We start from the raw sequence: 18,214 nt of genomic DNA on the forward strand, positions 1-18,214 counted from the left end.
CTGCAAGTCTCCCTTGAAAAAGAGATCTATGATCTCAAGGGACCAATCTGATTAAATAAAGGTTTGAAATGAAATCAATGTCCAAGGTGAAGGCTCTAAATATCCAAAGATTAACTTTAATATAATATAAAATGAAGAAAAGCAGCTGTATTTTAGAGGCTTTTAAAGGCAATTGTGTTCTAAAATATTTTGGAGCTGATTATGTAATTACATATTACTCATTATGTGTTTTTGTTTAAAAGCTAAGATAAAAATGAAGGTGTTATTTGTTAAATCCTCAGAAATCTGTTTGGTTGGTGGCTGCTGCTCAGAAATGTTTCACGTGGTTTCTGTTTCTTCAGGGCTGAAACTGTCTTCATCATATATTGACTGTTTGTTTGGTGTATCAAATGGCAGAAAATCGTCGCCCCAAGTGTCTCAGAGTCTGATTTGATGACTTTAAATGTTTCGTGTTTTAATTATTTGATAACCTGCAGCACTCGACGCTGTCTCGTAAGTTCGTGGAGGTGATGACTGAGTACAACACCACGCAGTCCAAGTACCGCGACCGCTGCAAGGACCGCATCCAGAGACAGCTGGAGATCAGTGAGTACATGCAGTACACAACTCACATACACAGTACCCAATATACCATGTACTGTTACTGCACACAGCTGGAGATCAGTGAGTACAAGCGCTACACAACTAATACATCCAGTACAAAACATATACAAAGTGTGGTAACAGCAGGGAGATCAGTGAGTACACACATTAAATGACTGTTATACTCAGTACAATCAATATTCAACATACACTTTAAATGCTGAACAGAGAAAACAAAGAAAAAAACTAAAACATTTCTTTCCATCAAACATGTTGTAACAGATTAAAAACAAAAGCAAACTACATTTATTTAAATCTAGCTTTATCAGATGAGCCTTTATTAAAAAATAATTTAGTGGATTAGCCAAGGTTCAAATGTCCACATGAATAGACAAAAGCAGCTTTAATTCAAGCTACAAAATTAAATTTAAATATTATATTTCATGAGATAATACGAGTCAATTAACCTCAGACGATGTCTTCATAAAATTCCATTCATATCAATTTAGGTGAACAGGCTCATAAGATCAGAAAACTGTAGAGAAAATCTAAATGTTATAGGAAAGAGAGATACAGATGTCTTCGTGAACTAATAAGGTCAAATCTATTTTTATAAACTTTTCAGAGTAAATTTAAAATATGTCATGTTATGTAACGTCAATGTGATTTAGAGTTTTCTCGGCTTTTACATTAAAGGAATTTGTATTTATCCATACATGCAAACACAGTAAGAGAAACTAAGGGTAAGCTAAATTCTGAAAAAGAATATTATGAAATAAAGTGTATATAAGAAAGAAATATATACCCAAAGAAAATACAAAATATGAGAATACAAAATATATATTTCAATTAATTAAGTTATAAAAACTAATATACATATATGCACACAAAGTGCAGTTTCTTCAGGGTTTTACAAGACACCAGTTTCTTTTTTTATTGTTATTTATCAAAAATATTCAACTCTTCTCCCAAGCTTTGCAAATAAGACCTGGTCAAAAGAAATGAGCATAAATGGCAGTTCCCTCTCTGTTTTCTCTCTGCAGCTGGGAGGACCACCACCAATGAAGAACTAGAGGACATGTTGGAGAGTGGCAAGCTGGCCATCTTCACGGATGATGTAAGCATCGCACCTGAGCCTCACTGTTGCCTGAGCCATTCTGCGTCCCCTCACCAGTTTTAATTGGGATGCAGAATCGCCATGAGGTGCGCTGAAACATCAAGTGAACACGGCCGTTGCCACATGGCATGTAACAATAGGATGGTGCACTGGGAAGCTTTTATTTTGACGAGTCAACTAAACATGAATTACTGGCTCGCTCAAAATAAAAGCTAAAACATGCATGCACCTCTACCTCTGGCCCGAGCAGATTGATCTGATGTTTGTGATCAGGTCTGTAACTTAACACTGCGCTGGAAATCTTCACATTTCACGCTGAGCCCCTCAGTCAATAACAGGTTTACAGCCGGTGTTAAGTTACTCTACAGACAGGTAAGTTAGTCGGACATTTTGAATGTCAGAAGAAACTGGAGGCCAAGTCAGCACCACATTTTACGCCAACTTAACTTTTAGCGTAATACTAGAAACTGGTTTAAACCTCCAAAACTGCGTATATCAACCCCAAATATTTTATTTTGAAAATCTCATTGACTTTGTTTACTTGCACATAGGGTCGCAATATCAGATTTTGATGTTAAGAATTAGGAATGCTCCGATTGATTGGCCGCCGATCATTATCGGCCGATATTCACTCTTAATAGTGTGATCTAAAAGTTGAGTAATGTTCAACTTTTGAAGCTGAGGTGGAAGCGTCAGCCAATCAAATCCCGTTTATGCAAATCTGACAGTACAAGCGCTAGCCAATCAAACCGCGTGCAAGCTGGGAGAGCCAGACCGCAGTTCATTTTCTATATTCCTGAAAATGGAGGAGAAATTAGTTATTGCGGTAGAATATCACCCGGTTCTTTATGACCAGTCGCTAATAACTTACCAGGATACAAACCGGAGGAACCAGGCATGGAGGGAGGTGGCAGAGACAGTGGGTGAAACTGGTAGGTTTTCGCCTGTTTGGGGAGTTTATATCCAGTTTACTTCGTTTTAACATTGCTATTGCTTTGTATGTCGGGGGCGGGAGATTCATGTGATTGGTTGTTGGTCGCGTTGCTCGCAAAAAATCCCCAAGCTTTCAGACACGCCCGCCTCCAAGATTTTTTTAACGCTGCTGTGTGGACGAGCCGTAAGAGTTAGACCTAACACACTTAGCTATTTTATCTACCTCTGGAACAAGCTCAACTAGTTATAAATGTATGTATTCTTCACTGTCGGGTCACTCATGAGATACTGACAGGCTGTCAGGAGGGGGAGAGAGAGAGAGAGAGAGAGAGGGAGAGAGAGCGCTTCCGCTCATTTCTCTCGTGTTATTATCCAAAGTTAATGTAAACTTGAATAATGTACTTAATTTGAATGTAATAATTATGTTGTTGGTTGTCTGTGGAAGCGCAAATATTTATTGTAAAATGTATCTGAACTTTTCGATCCGTTACGATTATAAACTGAAGCAACCTAAAAATGAGCCCCATTAACTGAGTTTTAAACGTCACTTTAAATGGAAGATCCCCATAGCCCTCACCCACCCTATGATCGGATCGGCGATCGGTATCGGCCAATTCTGATTCCAGGGATCGGCGATCGGCCCCAAAAACCCTGATCGGAGCATCCCTATTAAGAATACATGATAACAATATTATAGAATGCTTGAAGTAGAAAAATTTAATAATAACAATGTTAGCAATCAAATTCATATCTTTGGGGAAATTATTGCACTCAAGACTCAAGTGTGGGTAAAACAAGATGTTGTGTATATTATTTAAATTATATTAAAATCAATTTTAATGTCAGTTATCAACACTAGTATATCACAATACATTAGCATTATGAATATGTTCCTAAATATGACAGTATTTTGAATTTAATACATTGTCAAACATTGGATATCAACAGATTTTTGCTTTTGAACATTATTAAAGACTTAGATATCAACAGGTTTTTACTGTTATAAATTATTCAAGATTTGGATTCATGCAGGTTTTTACTTTTAAACATTCTCAAAGACTGGAATATCAACAAGTTTGAACTTTAAGCACTTTTAAAGACTTGGAAATCAAGAGGCTTTACATTTTGAACATTATCACTGACTTGGATATCAATAGGTCTGGTTTTAAAGAGGCTTTATTAATATATTCCCAAATGTATAGTGTTTTTATTACCTATAAAAACTATGTATATATGTTTATTTTATTTTAATTCAATTGATGTTTTCTTTCACTTTAAAGATGTCAGTGTAAATGAATGTTTGTGGTAAAACCTGTAGATCAAAATGGACTCTCAGATGACCAAGCAGGCTCTGAATGAGATCGAGACCAGACACACCGAGATCATCAAGCTGGAAAACAGCATCCGTGAGCTGCACGACATGTTCGTCGACATGGCCATGCTGGTCGAGAGCCAGGTTTGTGACGTGACATTGGGAAGTATATGCAGCATTGTTTGGAAGTCTTCTGTAAAACTGTTTACATATGTTTTTAGGGAGAGATGATTGACAGAATTGAGTACAATGTTGAACACTCCGTTGACTACGTGGAGCGAGCCGTATCCGACACCAAGAAGGCCGTCAAATACCAGAGCCAGGCCCGCAAGGTAACATTTTCATCAGAAAAACATAACAACTGTGTCTTTAGCATGCTGCAGGAACGAGCCCTAAAACCAAGAACGGGTTAGCATCTAAGCACTTCCTGTTCCATTGTTTAAATTGCGTTTTTGTTAGATGCCTGAAAAGAGATCTGGTCAAGTGACGGTTTGCTCTACAACATGTAAATTCACCACGCAACTGCTACCAAGTGGCTAAATGAGAACACTAAAAGTCATCACGCCAAATATTAACCGCCTTTAGCTGAGTGTTGGTGACAAGAAATCATGTGATCATGATATAGTCCCTTTTTAGCATTTAACCTTTAATGATTCAGGGAGATTAACCTGATTATTCTTATTAACCAGTGGTGAACCGTCAGGGCCTTCAAGGTATTCAGAGAATAGCCTGGAACACTCAGATTAAAACAAACAAAAAATCGATTTAATTAAATAAATACAATTGAATAAAATGTAAATGAAAAAATGAGAATCATATCTGTGTCGTCGATCTGTAATATTACAGTGTTACGTTGATTTGTTTGTCCTTCTCGGACCATGCACTACGCATTTGAGTGGTTTTGTGTTAGAAAACAAATGCAACCAATCCGATATTTTTCTGGGTCTCTGGGTAGAATATCCTTCAACCAAGGTATTCTACATCCTTGATAGAATGCCCTGGCCGTTGCACTGAATGAGAGCGTACGTTTGGATTGACAGTTTGATCCACCTATCATATATTGATTTGTAGCCAATGGGCGTATTCTTTCAGTTTCCCTCGGTTCCAGGGTATTCTAATAGGCCCGTTAGTTCACTGGCTCGAGACAGAGGATAGATAAATGCGACTTAGCAATTCATTTGCCGTTTTATTGTTTTTAACGTTGAAATGGCAACAGGTGAAGATGATAATTTTGCGGAATTCTTGTCAGTACCCTTTTCAAGACGACAATCTAGTGAAAAGACGGACATTATAACGGGGGGAGGTGTGTGTTTGTGTCTACAGAAGATCCAGTTGTGATAGACATGGTTTGCCACTGTGATGTGTGGCATAACAAACGTTTTTATGCCACACATCCTATTTTCTTCAATAATCCAAATTGTAACAGGTAAAATCACATAGTCTCTTCGTGGAGCTAGGCTAATGCTAACTTTAGGATAGGACTAAAACACGAGTCGCCCCTGCACCAATTTTTTCATGCGGAAAGATCAGCAAATTCCAGAAAACATTCCCGCAAGAAAAATTATTCACAGATCTGCGTCTCTTTTTTCCCTGCAGAAGAAGATCATGATCATCATCTGCTGTGTCATCCTGGGCGTCGTCCTGGCGTCAACCATCGGCGGCACGCTTGGCTTCTAAGACGCTCCGCCTCTTGCTGGTGTGACGACCGACAGGACCGACCGTCTGACCGCCAGCAGAGAAGAGAAACACCGACGATAACAACACAAAAACTTGAAACACAAATGCAAGACAGATAACCAATCAGCTAGGGAGAGATAACAATCCAATCACTGATAAGAGGAAACACCATGGGGTTGGGTGGGGTTCAAAAGACAAAGACAAAAAAAACACAATAAAAATGCCATCACATTATAGCTGACTTAAATACATAACGCATACAAAAGAGGGTGCAAATAAACCTACTATTTATTACAGTTGCACATGTAAATGTATTGAACATATGAAGCAACACGTGGGTTAGCTACCTGTAAAAAATGATGACCTAGAATATGACATTTATTTGTTTGTTTTGCCTTTTTTTGTTCTTGTTTTTTTTAAGTTTCTTTCTTTTTTCGGGAGTCTCCAAGGACAGTAATGGTGACTTGCTGCTGGGTGTGAGTTCTCCGGGACGAGCATTCAAGAACGTTTGTTTGTTCATTTCCTATCTGTATATCCAGCAGAGGTTTTGGAACAGAGTACGTTATGAAAACGTCACCGAACACATTCTTAATAAATGTGTTTGTGTTGCCCCACTATGGGCTTTCAACTCTGAAGGAGATCAATTTTATCGGCTCTGTCAGAACTTTGTGGAGCTCTGGAACTCTGCGCTACATTCTAGAACAAGAGGTTCCTGAACAGATTAGGTTCCGAATGCTGTCAGTAATGCTGGAGTGTTATGAAAACACTGTCAGTAATACTGGAGCGTTCCGGAACGCTTGAGTGTTCCAGAATGCCGTCCCGAAAGACACGCACCCGCTGGCTTTGGTAGAACCAACTATGTCCACTTGTTTCTGAGAGGGAGGGACCAACCTCACTCTTTAGACCACCTCTCATTAGTTGCTCACTCCTGTCATTCACCCTAGTCAGCCTATTATGAAATTAGTTGAGACTGGCAAAGCCCGACCTGCCACACCCAATTTATAACTCACGAAGAAAAGAGCATGACACACAATGTGCACCAGTGAGGGGTGTCATTGCAATGTGGCAGGTTTCCAATACAAAAACCTCCCCGTCCTGTCACATCTATCCAACCAAAGAGCAGGGGGAGGGCGGGCCTCTGTTTGTTTGCTGGATTTGACTAGAACGTTTGTTGTTTGACTGACAGGTGAACGGTGGGAAGGACGGGGGTGTAATAGAAGGAAGGCTTGAAGGAGGGTGGGAGGAGACGGACGGTCAATCTATGCAGTTTAGATAAGAGGAAGACGACATGTCCCGCCTCCCCCACCCAAGATAGCCAATAAGGATCGAGGTTCATGTTACCGCACCAAAAGGCTCATCACACTGATCACTGTAGAAATATCGCAGTCAAAGCCGGTGTCATCTCCAAGCTGTCACAGCAGTTCGTCACCGTCATAACATTATGAAACAAATGAGATGAACATTTCGGAAAACTCTAAAAATGCTGGCGTGCCCTGATTACCTGAGTGTCGTGGTAATATTGTTGCGTTTTTGTTTTATTAATGGGGAACGTTTGTTGCTTCGTTGTGCTGCTGTTTTAGTGTGTGCGTGACGTGTCCCGTGACGTATCGGCCTGACATCATTCAGCGGTTACCGTTTAGTCTGTATGGTTTGATGCATTCGCCTGTTTCCTCCCTGCATCCCTACACCTCATGCCTGAGTGTGTGTTTGAGGTTTGTGAAATGTGATTCACAACATTTTAATGCCTGAGTTGCACCGGTGCTACTGAACAGGAGAGGCTTTTCCTACTGGGGAATTTCCTCTGTGGAAGGTGGAACATGTGACACACAAACTCACTTGCATGAACACCTCTGATGTATACATTTTACACACAGGACACACTGGATATACTCCCCCTAACATTTCACATTTCCGTGTTACATATCATGCCAGTGCTAGTGTTAGACTTTGTCACTTAGCATGCAATAGCGTTTGCTCGTGTTACGTATAGATCATGTAGAGCTGCTAGTTGGAGGAAAGACACTTTCCGTGAGTTCAGACCAGTATTGGGGAAAGAATGAGACCTAAGAAATAATACGGGAAGTTGATTCTTGATCTTGGAAATAGTAGTTTGACAAAATAATCTCAACACGCTTGCTAACATTTTAACTAGCTAACTAATTTTGCAAAGATAATCAATCTGCCGATGATTGTAGAATGCTAGTTAGATTATTTGGTCAAACTAGTTTAATTTTAAGTAGAGCATTTTGCTTTCCATTGGCTCCTTCACTAAGGTGTAGCAATATACAGAAATTAAATTATTTAAATTATATTTACAGTAGCGTTAGCAATAGCTGTTAGCAGCACGTCTGCTGGAGGAGACAACCTCGACACTGCTCCAGATTGGGACAACATGCATTTGTAGTTTTGTACAAGCATGTTTTTGTTTCTTAAGTGTGGTCTGTGTTGAGAAGTGAATGTGTGTGTTGCCCTAACCTGGACACACGGTTGTGTTGAAAATGACTGGAGGAGGGGGTTTAAAGGAGGAAGGTTTGTCTGAGTGAAGGCTCTGTGATACTTGGGTACCTTCATCTCTGTTGAGGCCTACCCTGGATGTTCCAAGGAAGAAAATAAGTTCCAAAGGTCCTATGGCCCCCAGCTCAATTTAAGATATTGTTACCTCCACAGTGGCTGAATGAAATGTTACCTATCAATCCATCTCTCTTCAATCTTTTGAATGTTGAACTGCGACGATAGCCCTTACCGATCCCTTACAATGTTAGTGTATATCAAGAACATAGGGCCATGGGAACGTAGGTGTGACCCAAACAGGGTAACAAATACCACCTTACATTCCACAAAATAAGTCTACACTCAGTGTCAAAGCAATAAAGTCAGTTTGTAGAAATTAACATTTATATTACAGAAAAAGTGGTAACTAGCTAGCTAGCTTTGTGTGTCTTGATTGTCACCCCAGTGTCGAGGTTTACAGTTGCAAAGTGTTGTTACGTTTGGTAAAAGTCCTTTCAAGGAATCAAAGGATAATATCTGGTTCTATTGATTGAAAAAAAATACCTTTGCAACTCGGCAAGCTATGACAGGAAGTGTGAGTTGTTTATCACGTTAGCCTCTTTGTCCCAGCTAACAGTACTTCTTGCTGCCAAAGGCAAAGTGTAGGCACTAAGGAAGTTCTCACTGCTTTGTTGAATATATTGTGTGTTTTCTTGGAAGTCATAAAAGTTAATAGTGCTGTTAGTTCTAGATGTCTGAGATACTGTATTAATAGTCGCTATTTTTAAATGAAGAGCGAGGTTTAGAGAAGAGTGGAAGTGGGAGTTTTCATTTTATTCTTCCCAAAACCAAAGCTTAGCAGCAAAATCCAATAGATGTTTATTCCGATAAATTGTCAGTAGATTTAGAATTTAGCACTTTCCTCTGCTGTTTTGTTGTTGAAACATTCATGGTGTTTTTTAGACTGTAGAACAGACACTGTCCATACATGGATATCAAATAATATGTGTAAATCAAACACAAGTATGATTTTTTTTTTTAGTGATTCATCTTGGAAATGTCAGGCATGTATTGAGGGATTTGATTGACATTTCACCATTCTTCGTTAAATCATGTCAGCCGCACAATATTAGATTCAATCACGTGTTCTCAATGGTCGACGTCACGGTCGTCTTGTTAGTCTTGCAATGGTTTGGCGGTGGATATAAAATCAGCAAAAAAAGGATGCCGTCGTAGCACCAGCCAGCTTGATGACACTAAAGTTTATTTGCCGTATGTGTGTATGGGCGTGTCTTTTGGTTGTGTGTGTGTTTTCTGTAAAGTCAGCCGCCATTCCTCTTGGGAAAGAGAAAACGGACAAACATCGGAAAACCATAATTAAGCAACTCTGTGAAGGTTGGGTAGTTTGTCCGAGTTTTCATCCCCCAACCTCTCCTTTTGTCTTCCCTCTTCCTGTTTGTGTTGTAGCTGTTTGGTTGTACTAAAAGACAATGTTGAGGATTGGGAGTCTGTGCCTTCCCCGCCCCAGCAGACCCTGCCCAACCCGTTGTGTGTAATAATGATGATAATAACAATAATAATAATAATAATAAAAAAGGCATGCAAAAGCGTTGTGGAGTTTGCATGATGGTGTTTTTTGTACCCCACCCTGCCCTCCATGTCGTGCACTTTACCGCTCATGGACCTGACTTTAGTTAGCTTGTTAGCTAACTATTTTACTTGCTCCTTCTTAATCTGCATTCTCAATTTTCTTTTCAATCTAAACACATGTTGGCTCACGTTACTTGCTCACGTGTGCTCTGTTTGTAACATTGTTGGAACAGTAACTGTATTTTTAGGGTGTTTAAGAAGCAGTTGATATTTTTGAAAGGCTACATTTTGAAATACCCTCGACTTCAGCCATCCTGCTCCCCACATCAACCGCCAACCCACCTTACACACCTCAACTGATCTGTGTTTGCATTTGTGTTATTTGTTTGTGGAGGAATCGTCCCCTCAACTATTTATTATTGTAAAAAACCTTTGCCTATGGGCTGACCTCCTGCTGCCCCTCCACCTGGCCTTGTGTGTGTGCAGCATGCCTCCCTTCCTTTTCAGTAAAACAAATTTGGTGCTTAAATGCGCGAATGTGTGTGTGTGTGTTTGTGATTGTTCGGAGCAGCACGAGTTTGTTTTGTTGTGCGAAGCATCTGATCGCAGGTCCAAGGGTTGAAGCTGTTTGATGAAATCCACATTGCGTGTTTTAAAAAATTGTGACAGATGGGAAGAGATCAGACATATTTATGGACGCCATGATCACTGTTATTATTATGTATTTGTTAAAATTCAAACCAAAGCGTTTTTTGCCCTCCCCTCATGTGTTCTCAAACGGTTCGCCGCTAATATCAAAGAGCACAACACGAGTGAAGTTTACACAGAGTCGTTCGTCACAAATGGTGATAAAAATAAATTTAAACCGAAACTATACAAATATGAAAGGCCAGCCCCCCAGCAACTACCAGCCCTCACTGTATGTTGGTCTGTCCACCATTTACAAAATAGTAATCTCACGCCACAACAATGATGTCCGCCTCCACACCCCTTTCCCTTTCTCCTTCACCTGTACACGTTAGTTTGTGTAAAAAAAAATGGAGCATACTCATCTGTTAAAACGTTAGCGTATGTACACTTCTCCTCCACTTTGAGGGATTTACGGAGACAATGGTGGTGCTTTCTTATTCTACTTATTAATTGCTCTAGTTCTTGTTATTTTGGTGTTATTTTCTGTATAGCTTGTTTATCAGTCTCTGTGTGCACACTGCAGGATCAATGCTTCCCTGCAAGGTTTTGCTGGCTAGTTAAATGGCCTAACTAGTCAATAATTTCCACAAAAATAACAATGAAGCAGTGCTAGTTAACAATGCTACTCGATTTCTTTCTGCTGCAGGATTCATTACCTCTACTGCACTTTGATGTAAAAGTGAATATAGTTGGTTTAAGAGGGGTTTTGTCTTAAAACAACCTGGACAGCATTCTTAATCCTATGGACTGCTCATTGACCCCCAAACTGGGGTCAATGAGCACAAGACTGGTCCTATTTCTTTGCAGGGATTTAGAAACTAGGCTAGCAGATTTCCACCAGCAAATCGTTGGCAAATAATGTTGCATAAATGAAATAGTTTCTCTTACACTAATGTGCATATCCGCTTCCAAATTATTGTGCATGTGCAGTAGAGATAATGGATGTTTTACTGTGACTAGTAAACCCTTCAGTGAGCATTTTCCTGTGTGTGACAGAGGACTGCAGCCTTGTAATCTGTAGTCACATGTAGACAAGAAAATATATATGACTCTTACATCAACATACTGCATTTCTATTACTGTGTGTATGTGGCTGTGTAGCCATATTCGCTTCTCCTGGCTGTGTACAGTTTCTGTCAGGGTGGGGTGCAGAAAGCAGGAAAAAATCATGTAGAGAGAGTTTGGGTGCGACACAAGGACTCCAAAGATTGATTAGCCGGTAGCCACATTAGATCGTGTGTGGAAGTAAATGGGCATTTTGTCAAACACACATATTGAACAATGACTTCCTTTCGTTTGAGGTCGAATGTGTGCGGGCTAAATGCGGCTATTTCTGAAAAATTAACTTTCTTCAGTTTGAATCTGCCCAATGTGTTCAGAGGCGTGTCTGTCTTCCAAGTTTGTTATCAACAGACACCGACGATTCAAGTTAATGGTGCGTTTTCTTTTTGTTCCTTAATAGTCGGACGATTCAACTCTTCTCTACGATGATTTTTGTCTTCCTGAAACAATTTTCAAAAACCAAAACCTGTTCCAGTGCCCTGCTCTGGAGGATAAAATGTTTGTTTGTTGTCAGCTGTGATATTAATTGTTGTTTCTGATGATTTTCTTTTGACGCTGCACCCATGTCTTTCTACTCTCCATCGTACGAGACAGTATTTCCTTTGGAATCAGTGTTTTTGGGGAGGGAGGAGTCAGGGGGGGACATGAAGATAGACCATCATGGTCTCTGCCATAGCAAATAAGAAAGACACTTATATAAACATTGTTATTATCATTATCATTATTATTCTTAATATTATTATTATGATTATTACCATAAATGACAAATTAATTGCAGTAAAACATTTGCAAAAACCCAGAGGGAGAACGAACGGAAGGTGATCAAACATCTAAACTTTAAAAAAGGGAGGTTATGACGATTCTATAATGGCAATGATTTAAAGAAGTACAAAAGGAGTTATGTTATCATAAATAATAAGTAGTAATATTGAATATTGAATGCTCGCAATTTTGTCAAACTGAAACTGGATTCTTTGTGTTATGTAATTATTGTAAATAACTTCAAAGAGAGAAAAAATGACTTGCATGTCTATGTATAAATCTACTGAGATACCTATTCCCGTCAAAGTTGAAACGCAGTTCGATCTCTGTCCTTTTTGCCATTTTTGTTCTCCCCCACCCTAAAAGTATTTCCCGCCCTCACTTCCGTGTCCCCCACCTCCGCAGCCCTTCGATTCTTTCCACGTGGAAGAGACGCCAGCAGAGAGAAAGAAAAACATATCTTCCAGCGTGTTCGTCCGCCATGCTCAGCTCACATGCTGCGTTTAGGCCCAACCACGGAAGAAAATACGTACGATCGTGTTTTTCCATCGAGAGGCACTGTCAGTCTTTTTTTTAAAGAGCCCTTTAGTTCCGTCTAGAAAAAAAAGGGCAGAATATATTTAGACGGGAATGAAGAGAACTTGTTTATCCGCGAACATTTTGGGTTTGAACGCAGCCACCACCACACCACCGCTCATCACCACAGCTCCGGAGGATCCACCCACTGGCTCCTCTGATGAAAGTGCTTCCCTCCATTATAGGAAAAATTAACCCCGCGGTCCCTGATCACTTAGCGGGTTCTGATCTCTTTCTTTCTCTCTCTCTGTCTGACTTTTAGTCTCTCGAACACAGCTAGCTAGCCAAACGACAAATCTATAACTCATCGCCTGCCGTATTCCCCAGAGAAAAAAATGCACCAGACTTGTCCCCTGCCAGTTAGTAGCCAAATCCGGAGAAATAGTCTGCACACACGTCATACTATGATTGGTGAAAGCAGCTCCAAGGTAGCGGCTAATTTGTTTATATGGATGCCATGTTGCTTATACCCATCGAACAAGCCCACTATTTCAAATTCTGCAGGAAGTCGCTTTAAAAGATCTTTGTCGTAACACTTTCAGGCTAACAGCAACAAGTGCAACACCTGAGATGCAGTTGAGAAGCGTTTTAATGCTAACATCTCAGTTTCATTAGAAGTCAATGGGCGGAGATCATTTGCCTTAAAGTGCTTTTGGGAAAGGTTTTAAAACCACATCACGTGTTACTCTTCAAACCACCCCAGTCTTCTGTCGTTGCTCCATCATTTAGTTCTCACCCAGTTCCTGGAGGAGGTCTGAGCTTCTGTTTCTCAAAGGCGTCAAAGTGCAAACAAGAAATTGGATTAAAGCTACATTTGCGTTCCTGAAAAGAAAATGATCTTCGGTTTTTTTACCTTTCAGGCTTCAGAATGTAGTTCAGACCAGAGTCACGCCTTCGATGTGTTTAAGGAACACGGTGCTCGAGTCACCTCCTGACTTTCGGGCCCTGGTCTCTAGCCTCACACAGGCCTACCGTAACAAAGCGTGCAATATTCAGAGAAACAAAAAGGGCTTTCTTTATCATGCAGAGGCGTTCAAGGCCCTGGACCTCGTGCAGGAACTCGATTTAGAAAACAAAATCCAGTTTAAGACCTTCTGGAGCAACAACAAAGAAATTAAATGAAAAACCCAGCAGATGCATGGATAATAAAGAAAGAGGGGGGGAAATGGCAGGCAAGAGACGGCAAAAAAGATTTCCAAAATTTAAAAAAACTAAAAAAGAGGACGGGGCCATCGCTCTGCAGACGCAACTTTGACCGGAAATGCAACTTGTGTCCCGTTTTTTTTGTGTGTGTATGTGTGCGTAGCGTAATGTAAAGCGAACTGTCCCCCCCTCCCCTCCCTCCCCCTCTAAAAAATACCTCCCCCCCTGCAGCCCTGTCTCCCCCTCCTCCCCCTCTCTCGTACTGCTGTTGGCTGTTCTGTTTAGTTCATGTGACGTGCCAGTATTCCCCCCCTACTTTACCCCTTTGCCTCCCCACTATCCCAATCTCTCTCCCCCTTCTCTCTCTCTCTCTCTCTCTCTCTCTCTCTCTCTCTCTCTCTTTTCCCCCTCTCTCTCTCTCTCTCTTCCTCTCCTTCTCTCTTAACCCCCCCTCTCTCTCTCTTCATGGATCTTTAAGATGACAACTCTATGCAGATGCTGTCTTTTATAAGTGTGTCAACATTTTAATTTAAAATAAAAACTTAAAAAAAACAAAACCCTGACAGACATGTTGAAATGATAACAAAAAATGAATAAAGAAAAGGATTGTTCAGTGTACTCCTGTTTCCCGTCTCGTGTCTTTTTATTAAATTTCACAATTTAAATTTTTTAATTTTAAAGATTGTTTTAGTGCAACCATTGCCTTTATTGTAGAGATAGAACTGAAGCGGGAAAACAGTGGGGGTGACATGCGGCATGTGGTCCTGTGCCGGATTAGACACGATATATCCATGGCGGCCCATTTGATAACATTTAATTATAGTGAAATTGTCTTTTTTTTAACTGATGCCACACTTGAGGCATTATTGGCTTTTACATGTTTCTGAGTTCACACATATGGTCCTAAAAAAAAATGGGTATACAGAAAGATTAAATGAAAAATAATCTACTGTGTGAAGATTGCAAAAACACAGTTTTTGTGTGTGATGCATAACTTACATAATTAGCATCACTTTACAAGTTATTTTACCCAAAACACAAACTTTTACTGGTCTCACAAATGAAGTTTGAGGAAGGGACACAAAATGGCTGCCAGAAAATGTTTCAATTAACATTGTTCTGCACTTTTTTAAATTCTGCATTAGCTGTATGGAAATGGCAGGAAAATTAAACAAAACTTTTAGTCGCCCGATGTGTAACTTACATAATGAAGTAGCGCCACTTCTGAAGTTATTTCAACGCAAAATACAAACTTTTTCTTACCCTAAACGAGTGGTTTAGACAGAAATGTATATATATATAACGAGCAGAAACTAAGACGTGTTTCTGTATATTCGTAGGAAAACGGATGAAAAACAAACATTTTGTACGTATTCTAACCAAACATGACGATAGGTTGCAAAAGGTATAGCAACATGGCTAATTTCATTTCCTTTTTTGCAACATTAACAAAAGATTTACTTGACAGTTTGACTACAGTTTGTGTGCAGGATTTTATTAAAAACTGTAGAGGACATACAGTAAATACCAAGAAGAAGAAAATGAAAAAGTGATGAAACCTCGTTTGTTATAATAATAGAAATAAAGATAATCTACAGTTGTTTTGTATATAAAAGTCATACAGAGGTTATAATTCACTGACGATACACGAACAGCCTTCTGCTACACTTTCTACTGCGCTGATCTGTCTGCAGATTCATCTATTCTAAACTAATCAATATTTCCTCTCAGTCAAAAAACATTGTGTCAACGAGGAAAACGTTTTTCTTGAATTCACATGTGAACCGTTTGAACAGCATTGTACCTCTTCATAATCAGCAAAGACCAAAACTATGAGACGTGTTCTCCTGATTGTGACTTTGAAACTTATACTGAAAAATATTCATATATATTTTCCTTTATTTTTCATATTGAAGATCTATATCTAATTATTATAATACATTGTTTTCATTATTAAAAGACCTGTGTATTGGTAATGATGAGGTTTTATCATTATTATGAGATCTTTGTTTTTTCAATGTTTACAACAAAATAGATTCATAATTACAATACGAAAATCTTTTAATTATGAAATAATGTTCTCATGAGAAACAAGGTCACAATTAAGTGAAAACGTCTCTCTAATCTCTCTGACACTCGAAAATGTAGTTTGAGGAAGGGACACAAAATGGCCGCCAAAATAGCCGTGCTTCCATTCAAAAGATTTTGCCCTTTTTAAAGTATCGCATTAGAAAGCTGTGAAAAAGGAGAGAAATTCAACAAAACTTCCTCAACTGTGCGATGTAGAAGATGGAGGTTTATTTTGAAAGGACAGTATTTATCTAATGAGCGGATACTAACAAGTGTTACTGTATAAAAAAACACCTTACATTTTTTAAAATCTGGAATACGCTGCATGACGTGGAGCAACATGCCTAATTCACATATATTTTTTTGTGCCATTTAAAAGGTTTCAAATTCACTTGACAATTGATTGAATTCACTTTTGTTCTGAATGAGTCACAAACCATTCAATCTTTATAATTCCTGATAAAAAAAAAAACCAAACCCTCTGTTATTAGAAACATTTACAAAAGTAAAAATATGTCATGATTTTGGGTTTTTTGGTTTCCTTTTTTATTACTGTAAGGGATTAACTAGCAGATAGTACCAAAACACAGTAAAACACAGGAAGCTGGTAATAAAGTTAAGACAAAAGGCTTTGCTAAAAACCCGATACAAAGAGGGGGACCAGAGGCCTGTACTACGAAGCAGGGTTTGCGGTTAGCGAGGTAACTTCAGGGTTAACTCTGGGTTTTCGGTCCTACGATGCTGGTTCACTTCTTACTGGGGTAGGTCTCCATGTTAATTTATGCTGAACACCTAACCTGCTCCGGAGCAGATTATGTTCCAGTTAAGAGATCAACTCAGTGAAAGCATCGCCTGCTGACCAATCAGAGCTCAGTGTGCGGAGTTTTAAGCTATCAAGTCATATTCCAGGATAAAATAAATACATTCTATTAATTAATAGAATATCACCTCCCATCTTCTGTCTAATCTGACTATTATTACATTATCGTTAAGAAAGCTTAAATATCTGCCACAACATAAGTAACCGGATCAAAGTAACATTACAGTCCGCCACACTGTGAGTGCAGACGTTGATGTGTCCCATTATCATTCATATCAAATCATCAATCACATCATATCACATCACATACTTCCTTATCTGAGTCAGCTTCTCGAGCCGTATCTGGCTGTGCAACACTTACAGTGACACATACTGTATGCAGAAGTATTATTTAACAACACATTAAGTTGACGTAGCGCTGTTCTGTATTCACCTTGCAGGTGTTGCTTTTATCCTGGATTAAGTGTTTCAGTCATGGATGTTTAAAGTTTAACTTCTTCATATTTGTCTAACATGATAGTTTATTATTCAATCATGAAGTATGACGCTGCGATGTCAGTACGCTTGTCCATGTTTGTGATTGGTCAAATGTTGCTAACCCCGCCTCTTTCACGTGAACGCGCTCTCAGCCGGACAGAGAAACCCTGGGTTGAGTTACTGAGTTGATAACCAGCATCGTAGGACCGCTTAGCGAGATCTCGTTTGTTAGGCTTAGTTAAGCCAGATAACTCAAAGATATCCAGGGTTTGTTGAACTGGCTTCGTTGTACAGGCCACGGACCAGGTAAAACAAAACAACAAACACGAAGAACAAAATAAACAAGTAGAAACCAGAGGGCATGAGAAACAGGAGCAGATAAGCAGACAGGAACTTGGGGAAACAGGCAGGAACATAGACAACGATATAACAAAGAACACAAGGGAAGACAAACCAAAATACATACAAGCCTAATCACAGAGACAACACACAGCTGGAGGGTGGGGGGACACAGGGGCAGCAGAGGCCTGTACTACGAAGCTGGTTCAACCTAACCTGGATATGTTTGAGTTAGCCGGTTGGCCTAATCCAAAACATACGCGCTCTTGCTAAACGGTACTACGACGCGGGTTATCAAGTGGATCGCTCAAGCCAGCCGTGCCCTATCTAGTTAGGTGCGCGTTCACATGAGAGTGGTGGTATTTGGAGCATTCGACCAATCACAAACATGGAGAAGCGTACTGACAGCGCAGCGTCATACTTCCTGAATGAAAAGTCAACTATAATATTAGACATATGAAGAAGTTAAACTTTAAACATCCATGACTTAAACACTGTATCCAGGATAAAAGCCACACTGCAAGGTGAATACAGCTGGTAAAAGAAAAAGTGTTTGAATGCGTACATTAACAGG

At 39.6% G+C, this 18,214-nt stretch overlaps 1 protein-coding gene across 1 annotated transcript; it reads left to right on the plus strand.

Moving 5' to 3' along the window:
• Nucleotides 1-476: 476 nt before the first annotated feature.
• On the plus strand, nt 477-14,524 carry LOC104947352 (syntaxin-1B; the record flags this gene model as incomplete). Its single annotated transcript, XM_010773347.1, has 5 exons — nt 477-585; nt 1,626-1,699; nt 3,951-4,088; nt 4,166-4,276; nt 5,541-14,524. Coding segments are annotated over 5 exons (513 nt in total), but the record flags the coding sequence as incomplete, so codon positions are not given.
• Nucleotides 14,525-18,214: the final 3,690 nt, after the last annotated feature.

This window comes from Notothenia coriiceps, unplaced genomic scaffold (genome assembly GCF_000735185.1).
Source record: "Notothenia coriiceps isolate Sejong01 unplaced genomic scaffold, NC01 NC01_scaffold00012424, whole genome shotgun sequence".
Classification (NCBI taxonomy): domain Eukaryota; kingdom Metazoa; phylum Chordata; class Actinopteri; order Perciformes; family Nototheniidae; genus Notothenia; species Notothenia coriiceps.